We start from the raw sequence: 19,652 nt of genomic DNA on the forward strand, positions 1-19,652 counted from the left end.
TTACCTGCTTGCCATTGAGGACATGAATACGAGTCAAGTTAAGTGAGTTTAAGGTCGTGGGAATCTCGGAAGCATAGCGTTGATTCTGTGGAAGAAGTCAAATAAGATTAGGTGGGTTATATTATTGGATTAAATAGTGGATTTAAAACCATATTTGATTTGAAACCATATTGTAGGACTCGAAACTAACGTGCTTAAAATCTCATTCAGAAATCTTTGAAGTCGGGTGACGAACATTTAAATAAGCAATTACATATACAAATATGCCAGGGAAATGGCAATATTTCAAAAATTATACTAACAATCTCGGATAGCTTCCGTACGCAGTGCCCTCTATGATAGATGGTGGTGCAAATTTTGCAGTGGGATCGGTTGCACATCATACAGTACTTGTCTTTGGGCATTCGGTGATGTATGCAAAGGTTCTGACCCGGCAATGTGAAGCACTGATCTCCCACTCTTAGTTCCTTGCCGGAACTACCGTCCTGTTCCGTAGAATTGCGAAAAATGTGCGACTTTAGCACGCGACTGCGTTTGTGAACAGCATCGAAGCAACGGCGGCAGTAGAAGGCATTGCACTGCCTGCACTCTCCGCTGGCGATGGCATTTCCGCACTCGCTGCACTTGGCGGACTGGACAATCTCGCTGAGGCACAGCGATTGGTTTACCGAGTCCGTGGCAAATGGGAGAAGGTAGCCGAGGCTGCTGGTCCTGCCCAGCACGTGGTAGTTTAGTTCGTAGAAGTCGCGCAAATTGGCGGCCGATTTGCAGGCCAATCTCTTGGCCACAATCGTAGGAGGAGCTGGACTATGGCACACGGCGCACTTCGGATCATGGCGATCGTTCCACAAGCAGCTCTCGCAGAGATTATGACCGCATCCGAGTAGAAAGGGACGATGATTGTCTGTTTCAAGTGAAGGTTTTATAAATTACTTAATGTTTCACTAATTGCAAACGTCGTACTCTTAAAAGATTTAATAGAACTTAAAGCTAAATGGTCGTTTAGATCGGATCTGATAATATTAATGCGCTCGTGAACAATATATTCTGAAAAAATTAAATTGCAGGGTTTTTCATTCATTACCCTCCGTAAACATTCATAAACTTGTGCATATATGCACATATGTATATGGATATGTAAAATAACTGTACACCTGTTTAGAAGCAGACGCCAAAGTAAAGTGAAAAAGTTTTACAGTAATGTGAGTATCTTCAATACGGCTCTTCTTCTTCTTCTTTTTCTCAGATATGCTTCAATTAATTTAACAAGTAACCTTTCAAGCTGCCAGCAGCTTCTATACTACATTTTAGTTAACACTTTTAAGACTCCTTGTTCCATTTTCCCATTTTCTTGCCTGAACTTGTTTAGCTTTCATGATGGCAACACTTTTCATTTGCCATTGAATATTAATTGTAGCCCCAGTCTAAAAAGTTATGAATTGAAAAAGCCGATTAAATTGGCCAAATCCCTGTCCCACACAGTTGAGCACTTACCTTCTCCAGAGTTATTATTGTACAAGTAAGTAAAACATTTTGAACATTTTGGGCAGCGCAGAAAATTCTGCAGATTGGACGCCACAAACTTGGGATCAAAGTGCTTTATTCCACTGTCGTCGGCAATCATGGTCGAATCTTAGCACGAACCGACGGGAAACACTAATATTTTAATTACTATGCTTAATTCCGGACTTCCAAGCTGTCACACGAAGAACAGTTATTCAAGCACGGCGGCGAAAAGGAAGAGAGAGATGGCGATGGCAAGCCCTCGATGACAGTATCGATAAGATGGATCCAAAAAATATCGAAGGCAGTTACCAATAAAGTGGGAACAGTGTCAGTAAGAGTGGGAAGAGTATTTGATTGGTATCGATAGTGAATTGTTCAAAAATGATCTTTTTAAGAGGCAAATTCCAAATAAATAGATAAGTATACTTACTTTAACATATTAAAAGGACAACACCAACGACATCTTCCCAATAAAAGATTTGTTTACCCTTAAGCGCCTTTATTTTAACATACTACAAATTTGACCAAATACCGCGAATTGATTAACCCCAAGTTAGCCGAACATGGAATCCATAAGAGTGTTCTCCCGCTCCCGTCGGTTAGCTTCATCCTGCCTAAACCGGCGCAACTCCTCGTAAACAGAATCATCAGTTTCCAGTTCATAGCGACACAGGGGACAGGAGTTTGTCTGCAAGATTCAAAACAGAATATAGGTAATAGGAACGTTTATATATTGATAACTTTTTTATGTACCTTCTTCAGCCAGAGCAGGATGCACTCCTCATGGAACTCGTGCTTGCATGGAAGGATCCTGTACTTCTGGCCCGCTTCAGCGGGCTCCTTGCACACGGAGCACTCCAAATCGCCGTCCTCCTCCGATTTCACGATTTCATGGACTGGTAGCTCTAGAATGGCTCGCTTGGAGGCCTCTGGCACCTCGATCTCCATATCGATGCCATTCATGATGGCCAAAACCTGGAGACGCTTTAGGTTTCTGGCCAAATCGTTTGCGCCCTGTGGCCCAGTGGGTTCATGGCCCAGTTCCTCGAAGTAGTCCGACATGGCTGAAATTGTTGTAGCAGAAATTCGTAGATGATAAGGTGATGGCAAAAACCTCAGATCCTATATATAGATACTTTCGAAATTCCATTTGATAATTTTGTGTTAGGAGCCAAATGTGATTTTTATTCGAGTTTCTCGTATACAATTGATAACAGTCTATTATCTGGTTTAAAACTCCATTTAAGTTAATTTGTTGCAGCAACTTTATTGCTAAGTATCTAAGAGGTCTTTGCATTTAAAACGTTAGCAAGTATTGTTTTTTTTTCTAAGACTAAAATTCTTCGGCAATGCTCTTTAAAAAGTCTAAAATTACAGGCATACACTGGCTTCATTATTACGTGAGCTAGGGCAAAGTCCACCCAATCAATGCTTTACTGTACTTCTTACTTATTCATTATTATTTCCTCCAAAGAATGCTTAAGCTGCAAGAATATCTTATTTCATTTTGTCATCTTTTGAGCTTCAAAAAGATGAAGTTATTTAATTAACTTTCAAATTGATTTAAATTAAAACCAAAAGTAAACAATGCTTTTCCAACTTAAATCCCAAAAACCAAACGAAACAAAACCAATTCCATTCCAATGAAAACACAAAACTAAATTCCTTTTTGTTTCTATTTTTTTGTAATTTTCCTTTTTTACTATACGAAATTATTCATTTTTAAAGTAATTGATTTACGATTTACTTCAAGGTAGCTACAGAGCTTGAATCATAATTTCTACTCTCCTCACTTAAGTTTACATCCTTTGCGATCTTATCGGAAACTCATACATCATACAGTGTAGGTATACAGAGTAGTGGTAATTAATGGTAAAATAACATACAAAATAATAAGAGTAAAACAAAAACAAGACTTAGGCGCTACGATTTAAAAATTAGTAGTTTAAATTGCTAGAGAATAAATTAAAGACGCCTGGCGGGGGAGCGATTGGTAAATGATAAATAAAGGCAGGACTACATCAGGATCTACTGATTTCAGTGGGCAAATTAAAACCAAGAGCTATATATATATATATATAGACATACAATATATATATATATACGTGTGGGGTGTATGTACAGAGCTACTTAAAGACAAACGAAACGAATAAGTACACGATTCTTCAATTACTTTAGCGGGGCGAGGGGAAAGGGGGCTGGGCACATGGGTTAATTACAATGCGCATAGGATTTTATAGTACGTAAGGCATATATAAAAATCGAGGGCGGGCTGATTTCCATGGTAGGATATATAAAATCCCAAGAACAATTTGTAGTATTCAATATTAAAGTTGTAGTATAATTTAGATCACTATAGCTGCTGTAACGAGTGGGTTACCAAGTGAAAAAAAACTTTAAGCTGAATAGTAAATATATCAATATATCAGTATATATACCAATAGGTTGAAATCGACCCACCCTGCTTAGCATATATACCGTGTGTATAGATAGTTTCTCTATGTGGTAAACGATCGGCTCGCGTTAAGATCTATCACTAGCATATACAGTTAGTTCTAGTCTAGTGCTAAAAGCAGCAAACAGAAACGGCTCCAGTCGGGAATATCCAGATCCCGAACCCTCCTCCTGGCCTTACGTATCATCAGACTGGCTTGGTTTTCTAGGGATGGTGCTATGTGTTGGTGTTTGGGATGCTCTTGTGATGGGTTGTGTTGGCTGTGATGCATGCTCCGTGGCAGATCACTAGTCCGTGATGGAGATCTGCGCATATCCCACCAGCGATCGTTCGTCGGGCACTTCGCCCGGCTGCACGCCGGAACTCAATTGGAAAGTAATCGTTTTCATCGTTGCACTGGCAGCTATCAGTTGATCCAGATGCGTTGCCATCGGTTGGGTATCCAGCGCATCAACGAGTCCGGCGTCTACCAGTTCTGTAGCGATGCCCTCGGCTGTGTCCTTGCCCACCACGAACTCGAAGCGAATGTCGTGAAGCTCACGTCGCAAGTTGCGCATCCGCAGGACAAGATTGACTGGTGGCGCCTCGCCGGCGGCTCCGCTGGGTAGTGGTAATTGAGCCATGCCAGCTGTTAGCTCTTGGGCAGCACCAGCACCAGCACCGGCTGGAGCTCCAGGCGTTACTGTGGCTGAGGAAACACTATGGGTTATTTCGGGAGAAGGCTCTTCCCGGTCACTGTCCGAGGAGTCGGCTCTTTCCAATCGGTTCATGGGTCTATCCTCGGAATCCGAGTCCGAAGATGGGTGTTTTCTGTCTCCTGATCCGGAAGCGCCGGCAGAGCCACCATTGTCCTCCTCTTCGCTGGACCAGACCCATTCGCCTGTCACCGTGCGATGCAAACGACCCGAGGCTCCTGGCTGCCGTTTCGCCGCCTTGTGAACCCTGGTCTCCATACTGGGCCCAGATTGCAGCAAGGTCTGGGTGAGATACTTGCGATCCTTGGCCTTCTTGAAGAAAGCGTGCTTCAAAAGCTCACTAGCCGTGGGACGTTTCGATGGCTCCTTTTGCAAGCACTCGACGATCATCTTGCGGAATGTCTTGCCATACGCCTTATACTGATCTTTATCGTCCGCACCGGTGTCCAAGGTGGGCGGGTCATTCTGCAGGGTCAGCATTAGCACCTTCATGGGCGGGTATTTATGGTAGGGTGCAGTGCCCGTGGCCATTTCGATAGCTGTTATTCCAAAGGACCAAATATCCGCCTTAAAGTCGTAGCCATGATCCTGCTCCATCACCTCCGGAGCCATCCAACACGGTGTGCCCACAAAGGTGTGGCGCACTTTCTGCCTGGACAAATCCCTGCCAGTGGCCAGCCATGCACTCACGCCGAAGTCAGCGATTTGGATGGTGCCATCGTCACCAATCAAAATGTTGCCTGCCTTGATATCACGATGGATTTGACCGTTCGAGTGGAAATACTCCAATCCCTTCAGGACTTCCTTCAGTACCGTGGCAATGGTGGCTTCGTCGAAGACACCCTGTTTGCAGTTGGACGTTCGCATCTTGTGCTTGATGATGTCCAGCAGAGAACCGCCTTCTAGGAGTCTTAGCACCAACCAGAGCTCTTCCCTGACCACAAATGAGGTGTGATAGGTCACCACGTTCTCGTGAAAACAAGAGGACATGGCCTGAATCTCCTTGAGCAGCTCGTCCATCGATGTGTTCCACTTCTCCAGGTTTATGCGCTTGATGGCGCACTTCTCGTTCCTTGGAATACAGTAGGCCCCATGGACAACGGCTGTGGCACCCACACCAATGACGTCCCTCAGCTCGTAATCGTCCTTGGAGTTCGGCCACGTATATTTCTCTGGCGGTGGAGCAGCTCCTGGTAAGGTTGCTGCACCAGCAACATTATTGCTAGACAGATTGGCGGGTATGGAGGTCATGCTCCTGCTTGCGGTTCCGTTTCCAGCTGCGACTGTGTGAGGAGGCGGGGTTCCTGGACGTCGTCGGTTGTTAATAGCCGGCTGACTTTGCGATCTTGGGGTATTCCTCGGACGGGGTTGCTTGGATATGGGTGGGGTTTTCTGGGGCTCTTCCTTTTTTATCGGATGAAACTCCTCGTCCTGCTGGCGGTAAACGGATGGAAGCTCGTTCTCCGATTCCCTCTGTTGTTCTTGCTCCTTTTGCTGGACTTTATAGCTGCCCGAGTTGGAACTCTCTCTGGGACCTTCTGATTGTTTCTTTTTGGGATTATGCTGCTGCTCTTCCTTCTTGGCAAAGCATCCAAAGATTCCCGTATCCTTCGGATCTCTTTCTTGGGATTCTTTGCTCTGGTTCTGGTTGTTGTTGTTGGCGATGTGTGCCACCTCTGCAAGTGGAGAAAAAAATCAGAACGGGGTAAAGTTAGGGACCTTGCCTTGGTTTATCGTTAAACAAAAGTCAACTGATCTACGTGGAAGATGATCAACGAGCTGCCCAAGGTGGATTTAGGAAGTTTTTGGGGAAATCGGGATGTAACGAAGGAATCCCGGTGCCGAATGCAAGGTGTGGAAAGGGATTGATTACCGGATTACCGCAAAAACCTTGGATTACAGTGTATGATGAATTTAGAATATAATACATTCGGAAGTTGTTAAAATAGTTCGAATTGTCGCACACGTACATTAAATGAATACAACAAATATTTTAGGGAATTACCCTTACATGTTTTACAAAGAACGTTCGTTTAACGTTCGACACATGTCTTACTGGGAATAGTGCTATTCATACCCGCTTTCTTCCCCCCTTCACATTCTGATAAATTTTTCCACGTTTTGCTGATAAGATTTAACTGCATGAATATTTTGTGTGGAACACTATCTGAGATCCCGACTGTTCGGCTATCGTTCAACTTTTTCCGCCCACGACTGTATTCACAAGTGCGATTTGCGCTCTCTTAAATTGTCTTTCTCTTCGACGCTCACGCTCTCTTCCACACAACATAAAAAAGTTCAATCGCATGAAATGAACAAGAGAGTGAGAGAGAGAGAGAGAAGTGTGCGAGAGGGACCAATGACCGCATTGAGCTATTTATAGCAACAAATAACGACAACAAAAATAACAGAGCTATACAACAAAGATAATGTGTGTGGAAATTGTAATTAAGTTTTCAGCTAAATGTTTACAATTTCAGCTTTCCTTTATTTCCCATCTTCATTTTGATTACATCGAAAAACCCGAGCACGATAAGCTTGCGGTTAAAAACGGTAAAAAGAACAACTGCAATTCGATAACTGTGACAGCAGCGATAAAGAAAACGCGTTTCCAGTTATCGGACGTGTCATGTGCCACTTAATTAAACCAACTAACTTTTTGAACCAACAACATACTAGGCGAATTTCGCAATTTAACACTTAGGCCAATTCAAATAAAGAATAACGCGGCAGGAAAACAAAAAAAAATATATAAATGTTTACACAACAAACAAAATGCGAAGCGAGAGGAGACAGGAAATGGCCTCTAAAAACACTTGGCAACCATAAATAAAATTAAGAAAGCTAATTTAAGCAGAAAACCAATTTAAAATGTTAGAAGAGAAAGCTAAGTTAAGCTAATTTTAAAAGTTACACTTGAATACAATTCTTTTGAAGTGATTGAAGATTTATAACAAAACGATTTTGGAAAACAAACAGCGGTTAAACAAAACTCAAATTTAAGCTTAAATCAATGACAAATATGAATTTAACTGGAAAGTGTGAGTAAATGATTTTATTTATGCAGACAAATTTCACAATTAATCAATAGCAAGAGTAGTTGGAGAAAGAAAGAGAGAGAGAAGAGAACGCGCGAGAGACACACGATCATGTGCAACTGATAAGCATTGTCACACGACTTCACACAGACACACACACGCACACACTGGGAAGTTCAATAAATTTTCATTTAGGGTTTTATTGATTTCTCGGCAAGGAAATCAAAACAATTTACGCCAAATGCTGAAGAAATAATTACACGATTCTCGTTGCTGCTACTTCTTTTTTTATTCTGCTCCACACGCCGGCGCGACTGCGACTAGTGTTGTTTTTTTTGGCGTAGCGATCGCTTCAAAAGCCGCGAAACAAATGAGCGCACAAAAGCAGAACAACAAACGCAATGGCAAAGCCAATAGCAGCGCAGTCGACGTCGACGTCGTAACAACGGCTTGTGGCAAAAACAACAAGAATATGAGAGAAAAGCAAAGAAGGTTGTATTATGCGGCCATCGGATACCCTACCACTAATTAATTTCGTCTTAAAGCTGAGCTTTCAAGAATTCTGCGGATTTAAATTGCTTATTCTTGATTCTTAAATCAAGATCTCCATAATTACGGGGTTAGTACTTTGAAATATCCTTAAGCCAAACGACTGAAGGGTATTATGCTAGTGTGGAAAGCTGAAACTAGAAATATACAAAAATAAATTTATTGAGTAAATATCAACAGCTGAAAAGAAGGGCGGTGGGGCGGGGGTGTTGGTTGAGAATGAGGAAGAAGAGCGGTAGAGAGCGCCAGTGAGAGCGGGTTAAGAGCCGCACAGTGGCCGTCATAGATAAAAACTATCTGTTATTGGCAATAAAATATTGTTTCAATAAAAATAGCTTGAAATAAAACTGGAATTTCAAAGTACTAAATATGAACCTCAATTATGTTGTTGTTAAAAATGAATTGAAATCATAGCTCAAAACTATAGAAACTACTTTTTCTACATTCCACGTTATTTGCATGATGTATAGGCGATGCTGACCCACTGCCAATTGCACAATTTGTAAGGTTTTTCTTTTGTTTGCCCCCACCAATTTTCCCTGCGCCTCGTGTACTCGGATTTTATCAGCTCTGACGCGCACGATAAGTTAAAAAGTTTCCATCGGCAATAATAACAACAAGCGAGAACAATTAGCAACAATAAAGACCCAAAGTCCCAAAAACTGGAGCATAGATACAGCAGACATATGTGCTTTCCATACCGCACCCAGATACAAAAGTGGAATCCAGTATCTCACTCTCTCTCGCTTTTACTCTTTTTCCATTCCGTTATCTTGCTGGGCAAGATAACTGGGTTAACATACTGGAAAGGGGGTTAATTTGTGGGGGGAAGCCCGCACAGTCATCATGGAAAATTCATAAATTGCATCCACAACAGCCCATCCATAAAACCCAGGCATCTACATAGATACAAATGTATCTGTGTATCTATAGGTTGATTATGGGATCGTCAGTTTGCATTTGGCCATAGCGCTAAATTCTGTTCTGCTCTGCATAAAAATGCGCCATGGTCGAAGAACGAAGACTGAAGACGACTGAAGACTTATAAAAATAAGATATTCGCACACACACACACACACACAATACTGATACTGATTTTTGCGTGGTCTATTTATTTTTAGAACGTCTCCGTCTCGTTGGCTATTTGCATATAATTTCCAATGCAGTTCGGCCATGGCAAAGTGTCTCGCCGGGCGGAAAGGGGCAGGTTTTTGGGTGCGTATGAATCCAAATGGATCGGAAAATGGAAAGCAGCTCAAGAGAAAGATTCGAAATATATTCTGTTCTAATCTTAAACAATATAGTGTTCAAGAGTTTCCAAAAGGTTTGATTACCATACTCAAAGCTGTTTGGTCATACTGAGGATTATTGATAAGGTATTTGGTAACACTGATATTTTATAATTAAACAATGTAATGCTGCCATATTCAATTCATTCTTAGTATAGCTTGAGTTATAATAATAGTGGTCGTAATTAGATATATCAATTAACGAAAATTTTCCACACATATAATTACAAGTTTAGGTGTACTAAAGTTGGCCATTTAAAAATCCGCGTGATTCAGTTACCTAATCACCTCACAATCCAGCTAATGGATCCTCATTAAGTTAGGTAGATGAATACGCATAAATATCTCATTCGCTTAACACATTTTCCGTTTATTGCACTCTGCTGCGTTTTGCAAATATGCGACAGCCTTAATATAGAGGAATCAGATATATTTCAAAAATACACGTGAGTGTATTTATATAAATCGTCTCGATGGAAATGAATTTAACGACATATGTAATTTCAATATTGACACATTAACGAGTTGCTTGAACTTTGAATTGCAGTTGCAATATCGCTTCGCATTAATTGTTGACACAGTTCGCACTGCAATCGCGCGCAAGAATGAAATACAAATGACTAGATACTATATCTATACTATGCATGTATCCGTTGGGTGAGTAGACGAGTGCGGCTATGAGTACTGAGCCGTGCCAAGTGCCCAAAGTGACTGTTTGTTTAGATTAGATTTTTAATTTGGCCGATGCCAGCGACTTTTCAGCACGTCATGTGGAAGAGTAATTGATTCCTGGTTTTTGCATTTAGTTGCTGTTCCGATTTGTGAATATAGTATTTGTACTGGCATTGATTCACATTCATATAGCATACTCATTCGGATCTTTTCGTGTTTTGGTTCTAGCTGTTGGTTCCAAACGATCAATCAGCATGGTGAGAACAAATTGAAGAACTTTTCAAGCAAATTATTTAAATAGTTGAGTTCACAGGATATACTATAATAATATATTGGCAAAATTAAGAAAATCCACTGATCTTTGTATTCTTCCTTCTTCCTTCCTTCTTGCTCAGTAGGTGCTTTTAGTTTGGAAATCAAAGACAAATAAATCCTAATAAAGTCGTTTTTCCTGAGTAAATTATAAATCTCGTTGTGACATGTTTATAAGCTTTTTGTGGCAATTATTTTTTAATTTAATTATCCCGAAACCGACTGGATATAAATCACAAGCAGTATAACGGGGATTCCCCTGGCCGAATTCAGTTTTGGCCAAATTCGCATTTAAAATTCACACTCCTATCTATCAAATAGGTATCATTTATTTAGCTATTTGCATAAGGATACATGCACAACACACATGCATTATTTTTGGATTATAAAATGACAAATGCGGTGCATGTGGGAAATAACTTTCGGCGATAACGTGAATTTCAAATTAGTTTGCTAGCCCAATGTGTGTGGATTGTGTTTTGTGATTTGCTGAAAAGCTGAGTGTCGTAATCGTGATTTATATAGTTTGATTTTCGAAAATTTCAACCTACTTTGCTTGAGGCACGCTAAATTCAGCAACTGCATTTTGTCTGGTTGTCACTTTTTTTCAAGTTCTGAAATGATTTTAGTTCTGGTTGTAAGGCTTTTAAGCCAAAATCTTTAACCGCAGATGTAGATTCGATCACACACGACACTCGAGAATGACTGAGTTGAGTTATCAACGGAACTGCGATTGGGATTCGATCCGTTTGCAGTTCGCCAAATCGCATTGCTCGCGATCGCTGGAATGGGACGCTCCTCCAGCGCGAAAATCACAAATTCGACTGAACTTCACAAATCGTTGTAATCAAACATTTAAAATGAACCGTTTTTTGTTCCCCCTTCCTTTGCTTTCGTTTCGTTTAGCAATAAACAACAATAAAATTAAATGAGCTCTACAAATGGCGGAACACGACGGCAGGCGATACTATAGCAAAAAAAAAAAAAAACGCCTTTGCCGATCGACGAAATAAACGTACGAAATGTGCGAAATTTTGCCGCCTCCGTCAACGCGCGTTGGCGTTAGTTAGTAGTAGTTAGTATCCGCCTTTGTATCCCCATCGGTGTCTTTGTATCTCTATCTGTATCTGTAACACTAGGTGTATCTATCTATGTATCTACGTATGTCTGACTGACGTAAACTCGGATTTGTCGGGCTTTATGGCCAAAGCCCAGCTGATAAGTAACATGCATGAGTGATTGCCCTGGCTTCCACCTAAAATTAAAACACCTGCGGCAGGGGATTTTCGGGAATTTGCATAGTTAATGGTTCCTAGTTCCGTTCGAGCGGGTTCTACAAATTTCGTTCGATAAGAATCTTTAAGCGAAACTGATCCAGAAAATCAATATACCATCAACTTGTATTATTAATAGGAAACATTATTTTGTAAATCTTGTGTCGTGAGTTGAAAGTAAAATTAGCTTTTTACAGGTAAGTAATAGGAAAATCATATATGTATCTAAAATGGAGATTCTTCATATCCTCAAGATACAACGTAGATTCTTCCTTTCCTCAAGAAGACTGTCTCTGGTAAGACCTCTCTCTTCCTATAGACGTCTTTAAACCATGTTTGCCCATGTTTTTAGCAGCACTGTACCCAGGTAATTCTTCTTCATCGACAAAGACATGCGCAAGTTTGATGTTATTATTATGTTAGCAATTTGCATACGGCTTATGGGATGTGTCTTTTTAAATTCTTGTTTATAGTCAAAGTGTGCTGCCTTTTTCCCAACTTTTTTCGTTAATCGTATTTTTAACAAGGGAATTTGTTGTATCCAAGCCAACAGTGCTTGTGTATCGAAATGTGTGAAATCTGTCAGGCTGTGCAAATCGTAAATATATATATAATTGTACGCTGGCTTACTTTTTATGCGCACCGGCAATTCGAGTCAAGTGATCGAACGCCCTCAAAAAGTTTTGACGCCCAAAGAGCGCAAAAAGAAGCCGAAAAACCCCGCGATTTAATTAGCGCCCAATGCCATTCGACACGTGTGTGGGTGGGCCAAAGGTTGAACCCATAATCCTGAGCCCCAAGTTTTTCGCTTTCTACATACATGTACTACTCTCAATACTAATACTAGGCGTTGGTCATAAACTCTGTGAAATTTTCTATTGCGTGACGTCGGTGACATCAAAATGAGGAAAACTCATGAATGACCACGAGCTGGGGGCCAGCTATAATGAATGAACCGAAACGAACCTATTTAGTATAGTAAAAACTACAGTGGATATACTTATGTATATGTATATATTTATATACAAGCAGCTATAGAACTAGAGGAAAATATTAGCAAAGTTAGTTTGTAGTCTTGTATTAATGAAATGTTTTCTAAGCAATTTAGATACATTTAATAAACAACTTGCTCTAAAGAATCCCATAAAAGATATACTTTTAAAAGTATATGTGGACCGTCGCGGGTTTCATGAAACTCTATACATTTGTATAAACAAATGCGCATAGTATATTTCTTAAAAAAATTCAAAATATATGCCATGTGCCATCCACCCATCAGCGAAATCAATGCTCACATGTTCGCTTCAATTTGCTGGTCAACATCTCATGTGATTTCTCCTCACTCGGTCGATTTCTCAAGGCAAGGACGTTTGCGACTTTTGCACTCGCAAGTCATTTTTTCGCAAGAAATTAAAAATAAAAAACAGCAGTAAATAAATCAATATTCTTGTACGCAAAACATTTTGTCGAGCTCGAGGGTATTTCAGTTCATTGAGTTCAAAAAGCTGCGCAAATGCAGGAAGTTGATGTTTTGGGAAGTCATATGACAAACATAATTGTCGCACATTATTATTCAAAACTAAAACTTAATGAGCCGCGTTAATTGCTCTTTTGTTTTATTGACAGAGACAGCAAGGTTTTCTTTAATTAAAAAACAAATTAAGCGTGTCAAAAATGTGCAAAGATCTTTTGAAAAATTTTGTAAAGACAGCCCAACATCAATAAAAGCAATTAAGAATTAAGCTTTCTTGCTTCAAAATCAATAAGTATGTAGAAGAATGGCTTTGTGTAGCTAGTTCATATGGAGACCTCATATGAAGTAACCTTGCCACAAGTCGCACAATCGCGGGGCTTAATGTTGCCCCTCGATATGCAAAAGATGAGAGATATATGTACATAAATCGTAAAGCCGAGACAGCGCGTTGACAATGCCTAAAAATAGCAATCGCAATTGAAATGTCGTTCCATATTAAGCGTGGAGCCCAGTGATAGTTTCGTTCTTTCCCTGGTGGTCATTGTGGCTAAATTTAAATCTCTGAACGTCACATGAGTGGGTAGGAAATGGTGCACGGATCGTACAGTTCGTGTACTATATAGTGCGGATTGGGGCAAGCTCTCCTTCGGTGCAGAAATTGTAAATTACAGAGCGACGCAAGTTCAAAGTCAAAATAGCAATTGAACGAACGAACGAGCGAGCGGCGAAGGAGGAGGAACAAGTCCGCATGTCAGTCAGTCAGTTCAGTTCAGATCGTGGCGATGCTGGTGATCATCATCATGTTTCCGCTGATCGTACAAGATCATTATGCCAATTTGTTGTTGTTTTTCCGCTCGACCGAGCATGCAAACAAATTAAGACTGAGGGCGCCGTGCCCCGACTAGCGAAATTTAATTAGCATTGCCTCACAGTGCCCGCTTTCAATGCACTGCAAATGATATTTCGAGTTATTTTGAATGATTAATCTAAATGAAATACAGAAATATATGCACCAACTCACACGACAGCATTCCACGTAGTAACGAACCACACCAGAAGAGTGAAATAGCTGTGATCGTTCGATTATAACGAGTGACGAGTAACTAGATAACTAGTTACTTTCAAGGGGTGCTTATGTTTAATATTATTTAGCATGTGGATGTGTAGAATGAGCATGTTATGCAATTCGATTAGCATTTTTCCCAGTGCATGTCACCGGTTTTTTTTTTTCGACTGAAACGCTTTCGAATGCCCTCCCACACATTTCCGCGTGCTAGCAGTGAGGCAAATTGAGCGATTAGCGCCGAGCAGAACGTGACCCACCGGATTGATTCCCCACCCCCAAAAGCCCCGAAAAAACCCCACTGTGCCTTCTACCTATCTCAATTTAAATTCGATTTAAGATCACCATTTAGATTTCAGACTCGCCGATTGCATTTCGCTTTAATGCGTTTCGTCTGCCGAACGAGACGAACTTTTATAGAAGCGTGCTTTCTTAATGACTTTATTATGAAATCCCCATTTCGATGAGTAATTATTGTGAAACTAAAATATTTGTAAATCACGCTAAACCTTAATGCATACAACAGACAAACCAAAAACTAAACGGTGAAACTAACTAACCTTAATAACTTTAGTCAACTAAATCTTCTAATTGATCTGCACTTTTATCTAAGAAGCCAGTTTATGCTTGCCATTCTAGTTTAATTTTATGGATCTACTATATAGTTAACAGTATTAGCTTACCAGTTCTCCTCTTAAAACCTGAAAAATAATGAAAAGAATATTTTAGAAATTGTTAATTTAGATAGCGTTTGAACAAATGGTTTCAATGGGCGTAAATAAAAACTATGGAGCAAGAAATTATAATAAATAATGCACGATAAAGTAGTATCCTTATTTGAAAATAATTTATTAATCGCAAGCAATCATGCATTCTAGGTGAAAACCTCCATCAACGTTCATCATGTAAGGGATCAGAGCCAAGCGAATGGCACATAATTTTCAGGAGGGGGCGACAAATAAATAATAAATAATTAGAGCACATAAATTTTGATTTGTAAATGTGCGAATAATTTATTAACGTTTTTCCCCACCACTTTTCGTTAACGGGGGGCATGGAGGCAGCTAAAAATAAACGAGTCTCGAATGTGCAGCCAACAAAACTTATCTTCATGCCAATAAATATAAACTTATCCCGCATGCAAATAAATTATGAGCAGCCGATGGCCACCAGTGCAGCATCGCATCGAGATGCCACCAATTTCTGTGGCGTTTTCTTTTGGCGGTAGAAGGGGGGAGACGCAGGTGTGGCACCTGTTGCCACCAATTAAGCGAATGGCGTTTAGAAATATTAAAATGGCCAAATAGGTCGGCTAATTTCAATCCAACTGCTGCCAAAGAAAATACAATGTGAGCATCGCCAGAATGCATAGTAATCAATTGCGCAAAGTTTCTTATATTTTTCTTAGAATTTCCCTTTTATGGTCTTGGACAGCGAATAAAACCATGGCGATATGTGCTAAAATCCTATTATTGACGTCTTTGCTACATTTTGGTGACGTCTGGACCTCGATACTTCAAAATAAATATTGTATTAGTCAATACAGATGGTTGTTCGTTTTGTTATTTACCCAAAATAGAGAAAAAACCTAAAAAAAATAACTTAAAGAATTCAAGTAAGCAAACAGCGATGGTCTAAATTTAACGATTCATCTTCACCTATAAATTCGTTTTTCATATCTTTGGTATTCTTAAGATATGCAACCAATAATTCCAAAAGATACACATCAAAATGCCAAAAACATTAATCAAAGCACTGTGCTATTTTCTTTATGAACTGTGATATTGCATTTTGAATAGACAAAACAGCTGCGTACTTTAATAGCTGCCACAAATAATAAACAAAGGTTATGCTGCGCATTTGCCACATACAATAATAATAATAACAAATACCAGTGGACAAAAACAGACGGCACGTGCTGTAAAACCCATTAAAAACATTTTCTAGCCGCATAAAACGAGAGCAAAATAGAAAATTGTGAGCGCATTAAGTTCGAAATCTGTGTGGACAACAAAATGACATGCAAGACAAACAAATGCGCTTAAATGTGTGACATATGTTGAGATTTCAGACGTCCTCCCAACAAATACAAAATGTGAAATGTGTGGTAAATGCAAAAAAAAAAAAAAAAAAAAAAAAAACAGAAAATCATCTAATTATTTGAGTGATTTACGGAAATAAAAAGGGGTATTAATGTGTTACCCAAATATAGCATCATAATTTTAAATACATTATTCTACTAAATTCTGCTGGTTGTATACTCTTTCATCAATCTTATCGCCTGATTGCATTTATATGAGAGGCCCCTTAAACTAATCGCACCTCAAGTGCCACTAAATATAGTACAAGTTGTCAGAGTCTGACCCCGCAAAGAACTTGCCTGGAATGTCATGAAAACAATAACAAATGATAACTCTCAATCAATAGGAATGTATAAATACTATAAGCATTAGCATTCAAACTAAAAGATGGTAAGGGTATGTGATTGAAGCACCTGTATGCGACATGTAACTACAGATTATACAATATTGATTGTAATATTGAATAGTAAAATGGACATGGAACATTGAATGTGTTGGAAGTGTGAGTACCGAGCAAGTGGCAATTAGATGGGACGACACTTTCACGTGGTTCTCACGATGTCACATGGCCAATGGACAACTAATGTAAGCAATCATCGAAGATGGGCGGCCATTGGACGAGCACATCGAGCATAAATTGACGACACGGGATGCAACTAATTAGAAAGGCAAATTGGCAATCGGCAGGGCGGGCAGTTGCCACTTGGGCGGACAACAGGTGTAAATGGCACGATTATGGCACTGTGTGCATGCGCCTCAAAAGGCCCGTTGATCAATCAAATTAGCAACGGTTTCCAAATCCCCTTGTTATTGGCTTTAAATGGCGATTTTATTTGCCACAGCCACGCGACTCTGCCACGCAGCTGGCATGTGAAATTCTTTGGCTATTAGAGAAGTGTATTGGCCTATACCAAACTTGAAACTCTTTTTATTTGGCACATCTTCACACCTTCCTTGCCATCTTCGAGTCGATTAAAACTACTTTCTAGCGAATCAAGATAGGGTTCCTAAATGAAAAGTAACCATTTTGAAACTGCTTAAGGCGAATAAATCTAGAGATTTTGCATATTATGAATATTAGAATACATTCTGATAATTTTCACTGAGAAGAAACAATATTTTAGCCGGAAAAGAAGATAGTTACTTTCAGTAAAGGTGTTGATTGTTGTGGCTATTTGTTTTTTAATTCCCGATTTGCGTTTCAGAGATATATTTTCTTATAATTATTACATTTAGCAGTTTGTTTTTGTTAATTGTGTAATCATTGGCCGACAATTAGCGTATTGACGCAAAAGGGTAGAATATGTGTGTAAACTAGAAGGCATTTATTAAATTATAAGCAAATCATTTGCATTTTTTACATAAGAGAGATATTATCAGTTATTTATAAAAACATATGGATTTTAAAAGATTCAGTGTTGTAAATGACCAAAAAACTACTAATGCTTTTCAACAAAACACTTGAAAAGTCATAGCATTTCTAAGCTACTAGTCTATTTTTTTTTCAAATTGGTATGACAATCACAAAAGAGCTTCCGCATGGATCACAAATTGAATCTACCCTCTTAACTGAAATTATGGTTAACCTTCAGGAATTAGTGTGTGAAAATTAACCTTAGTGATGTGTACCGACAAAAACTAGTTGCAATAACAGCCGGCGGCAATAAAAGATGATAACACGCTAAATGAATGCATATTGCATAATCTTTCGCTGTCCGTCCCTTTCGCTGAAAGCAATTGAAAATGCAAATTGCGCGGGAATTTGAAAGAACAGCTGCTGCACCCACAACTGCGAAAATGTCCGAGTGAAATGGGAAAGCAGAAAAAAATAATCGCCACTAATTGAGGACCCGTCCATTTGAAGTTCGTATCAATTAAGAGAAATGCAAGCAATTCAATCAAGTCGGCCAGTGTCGCAATATGGCTGGACGCGAGTGTTTCCAATATGCTACGCGTGTGTTCCAATTCCAGTTGAACGCACAGCAGCGGTGAGCGCAATCGTACCCAAAATGCAATATTTATTCTAGAAATTTCTTGCACGCCGTATAATTGAATAAGTAATAGACTGGTAGGTAGAAAGTTTTCACTTTATGCTTAAACTATTAAAACAGTTTGGAATTACAATCCAAATTACTTTTTGGGACAAGAAATAATTTTTTAAGATGATTTCTAGCCTCCAATGGTATTCATAAAATAACATTCATTTAACCATAGTTGAAATTCGTTTGATCTATTCTACCAATCTGTGTTACTTTTGTGACCGCTACTGTTTGTGACACGCATAACCTCACACAACCACAAGCACAGTTACTGAGTCACCCTCGCTCGCGCTCTCTTCCCACTCTCTCGCTCTCTTTGGCACAGATGACAACAAGCCGGTATTTTCATACAAATTTTCGCAACGAATGAAATGCTAAAAAGCAGAAGGCCAAAAAACAGCTCAAACTCAAGAAATTAAACGAAAGAACACAGAATGAGCAGCGATTCTGTTCTAGAACCAGTTGCAAAATCAGAAAAATCAAAGAAATGTGATTTTTGGGGGTGGGGTGGAAAGAGAGAGACTGACAACCAACCTGTTTTCCCTTTGCAAAATCGATGAAAATCCAATCGCCGAAAAAGCAATTTCACACGGGAACTTATCTTGCACCGATTTCGTATTATTCACAAATTGATTTTCTGACTTTCGTCGCCTCCTCCACTTCAGCATGCAACTTTTAATTGTATTTGTTGCGAAAAAATTCCACTGCTCTCTCAGCGTGACGAAACGTTTTTCGATGTTGTTCTTGCTTTTGGCTGCTTTGCTGGCAATCCACCGATTCACTGGAATATATACGCCAACCGGACTATCGCCAATATCTTCGGGGGATATATTTTGGCTGATTTCTTCCTTCTTTCGAGTCCAAACTACACGAAAAAGTCAAAAGGTCAGCTTAACGAAGCGATTCGACGGCACGAAATAAATATACAAGCAAAATTCAGCTGCCGCACGGTCCGTTCTCTTCGTTTCGGTGTTCGCTTCCGCTGTTCCCCGTTTGTTTATCATCTGTATCCAAAAAGCTTGATTACAGGGCGCTGTTAAGCGCAAATGCTGTTGAACTGAGCGCGCGATTTAAATTTGTTGGGAGTGAGAGTGTGATGTTAATCTCCTGGATAAGCTACGATTTATATGAACATTAAATTATTCAATTATTATTCAATTATTAATGTCTGAAAATGTATGTGTAAGTGCTTTTTGATAGAGGAA

The 19,652-nt window shown here is 39.7% G+C and overlaps 2 protein-coding genes across 5 annotated transcripts in view; both read right to left on the reverse strand.

Moving 5' to 3' along the window:
• LOC6613741 overlaps positions 1-1,698 on the reverse strand; it is a 54,650-nt gene extending 52,952 nt beyond the window's left edge. The window contains exons 1-3 of the mRNA XM_002038175.2: positions 1,495-1,698; positions 303-904; positions 5-85 (exon numbers count right to left, since the gene is read on the reverse strand). Coding sequence (XP_002038211.2) covers positions 5-85; positions 303-904; positions 1,495-1,624 — 813 coding nt within the window. The 5' untranslated portion in view covers positions 1,625-1,698. The remainder of the gene's footprint in view (positions 1-4; positions 86-302; positions 905-1,494) is intronic.
• Positions 1,699-1,988: 290 nt separating this feature from the next.
• Positions 1,989-19,416, reverse strand: LOC6613748 (E3 ubiquitin-protein ligase RNF181 homolog). 4 transcript variants are annotated; one of them, XM_032720771.1, is made up of 4 exons: positions 18,982-19,416; positions 15,011-15,028; positions 2,260-2,570; positions 1,989-2,194 (listed from the first exon to the last, which is right to left on the reverse strand). In XM_032720771.1, exons 3-4 carry the CDS (start codon positions 2,566-2,568, stop codon positions 2,060-2,062), a joined length of 444 nt encoding a protein of 147 aa, XP_032576662.1. In that variant the 5' UTR covers positions 2,569-2,570; positions 15,011-15,028; positions 18,982-19,416; the 3' UTR covers positions 1,989-2,059. The 4 variants fall into 4 exon arrangements, with proteins under 4 accessions (XP_032576662.1, XP_002038217.2, XP_032576661.1 ...); XM_002038181.2 differs by lacking the exons at positions 15,011-15,028; positions 18,982-19,416 and adding an exon at positions 11,068-11,331; XM_032720770.1 differs by lacking the exons at positions 1,989-2,194; positions 2,260-2,570 and adding an exon at positions 3,165-6,332 and having other exon boundaries at positions 18,982-19,063.
• Between the last annotated feature and the right edge of the window lie 236 nt (positions 19,417-19,652).

This window comes from Drosophila sechellia, chromosome 3R (assembly GCF_004382195.2).
Source record: "Drosophila sechellia strain sech25 chromosome 3R, ASM438219v1, whole genome shotgun sequence".
NCBI classification, from domain to species: Eukaryota; Metazoa; Arthropoda; class Insecta; order Diptera; family Drosophilidae; genus Drosophila; species Drosophila sechellia.

Bases quoted from the DNA above. Each gene is read 5' to 3' on its own strand.
- LOC6613748 (XM_002038182.2), bottom strand. From the start codon at position 11,101: ATGCAGTTGCTGAATTTAGCGTGCCTCAAGCAAA. The intron at 6,333-11,067 runs GTAGGTTGAAAT...CTCCACTTGCAG, and splicing joins TTTAGCGTGCCTCAAGCAAA to AGGTGGCACACATCGCCAAC.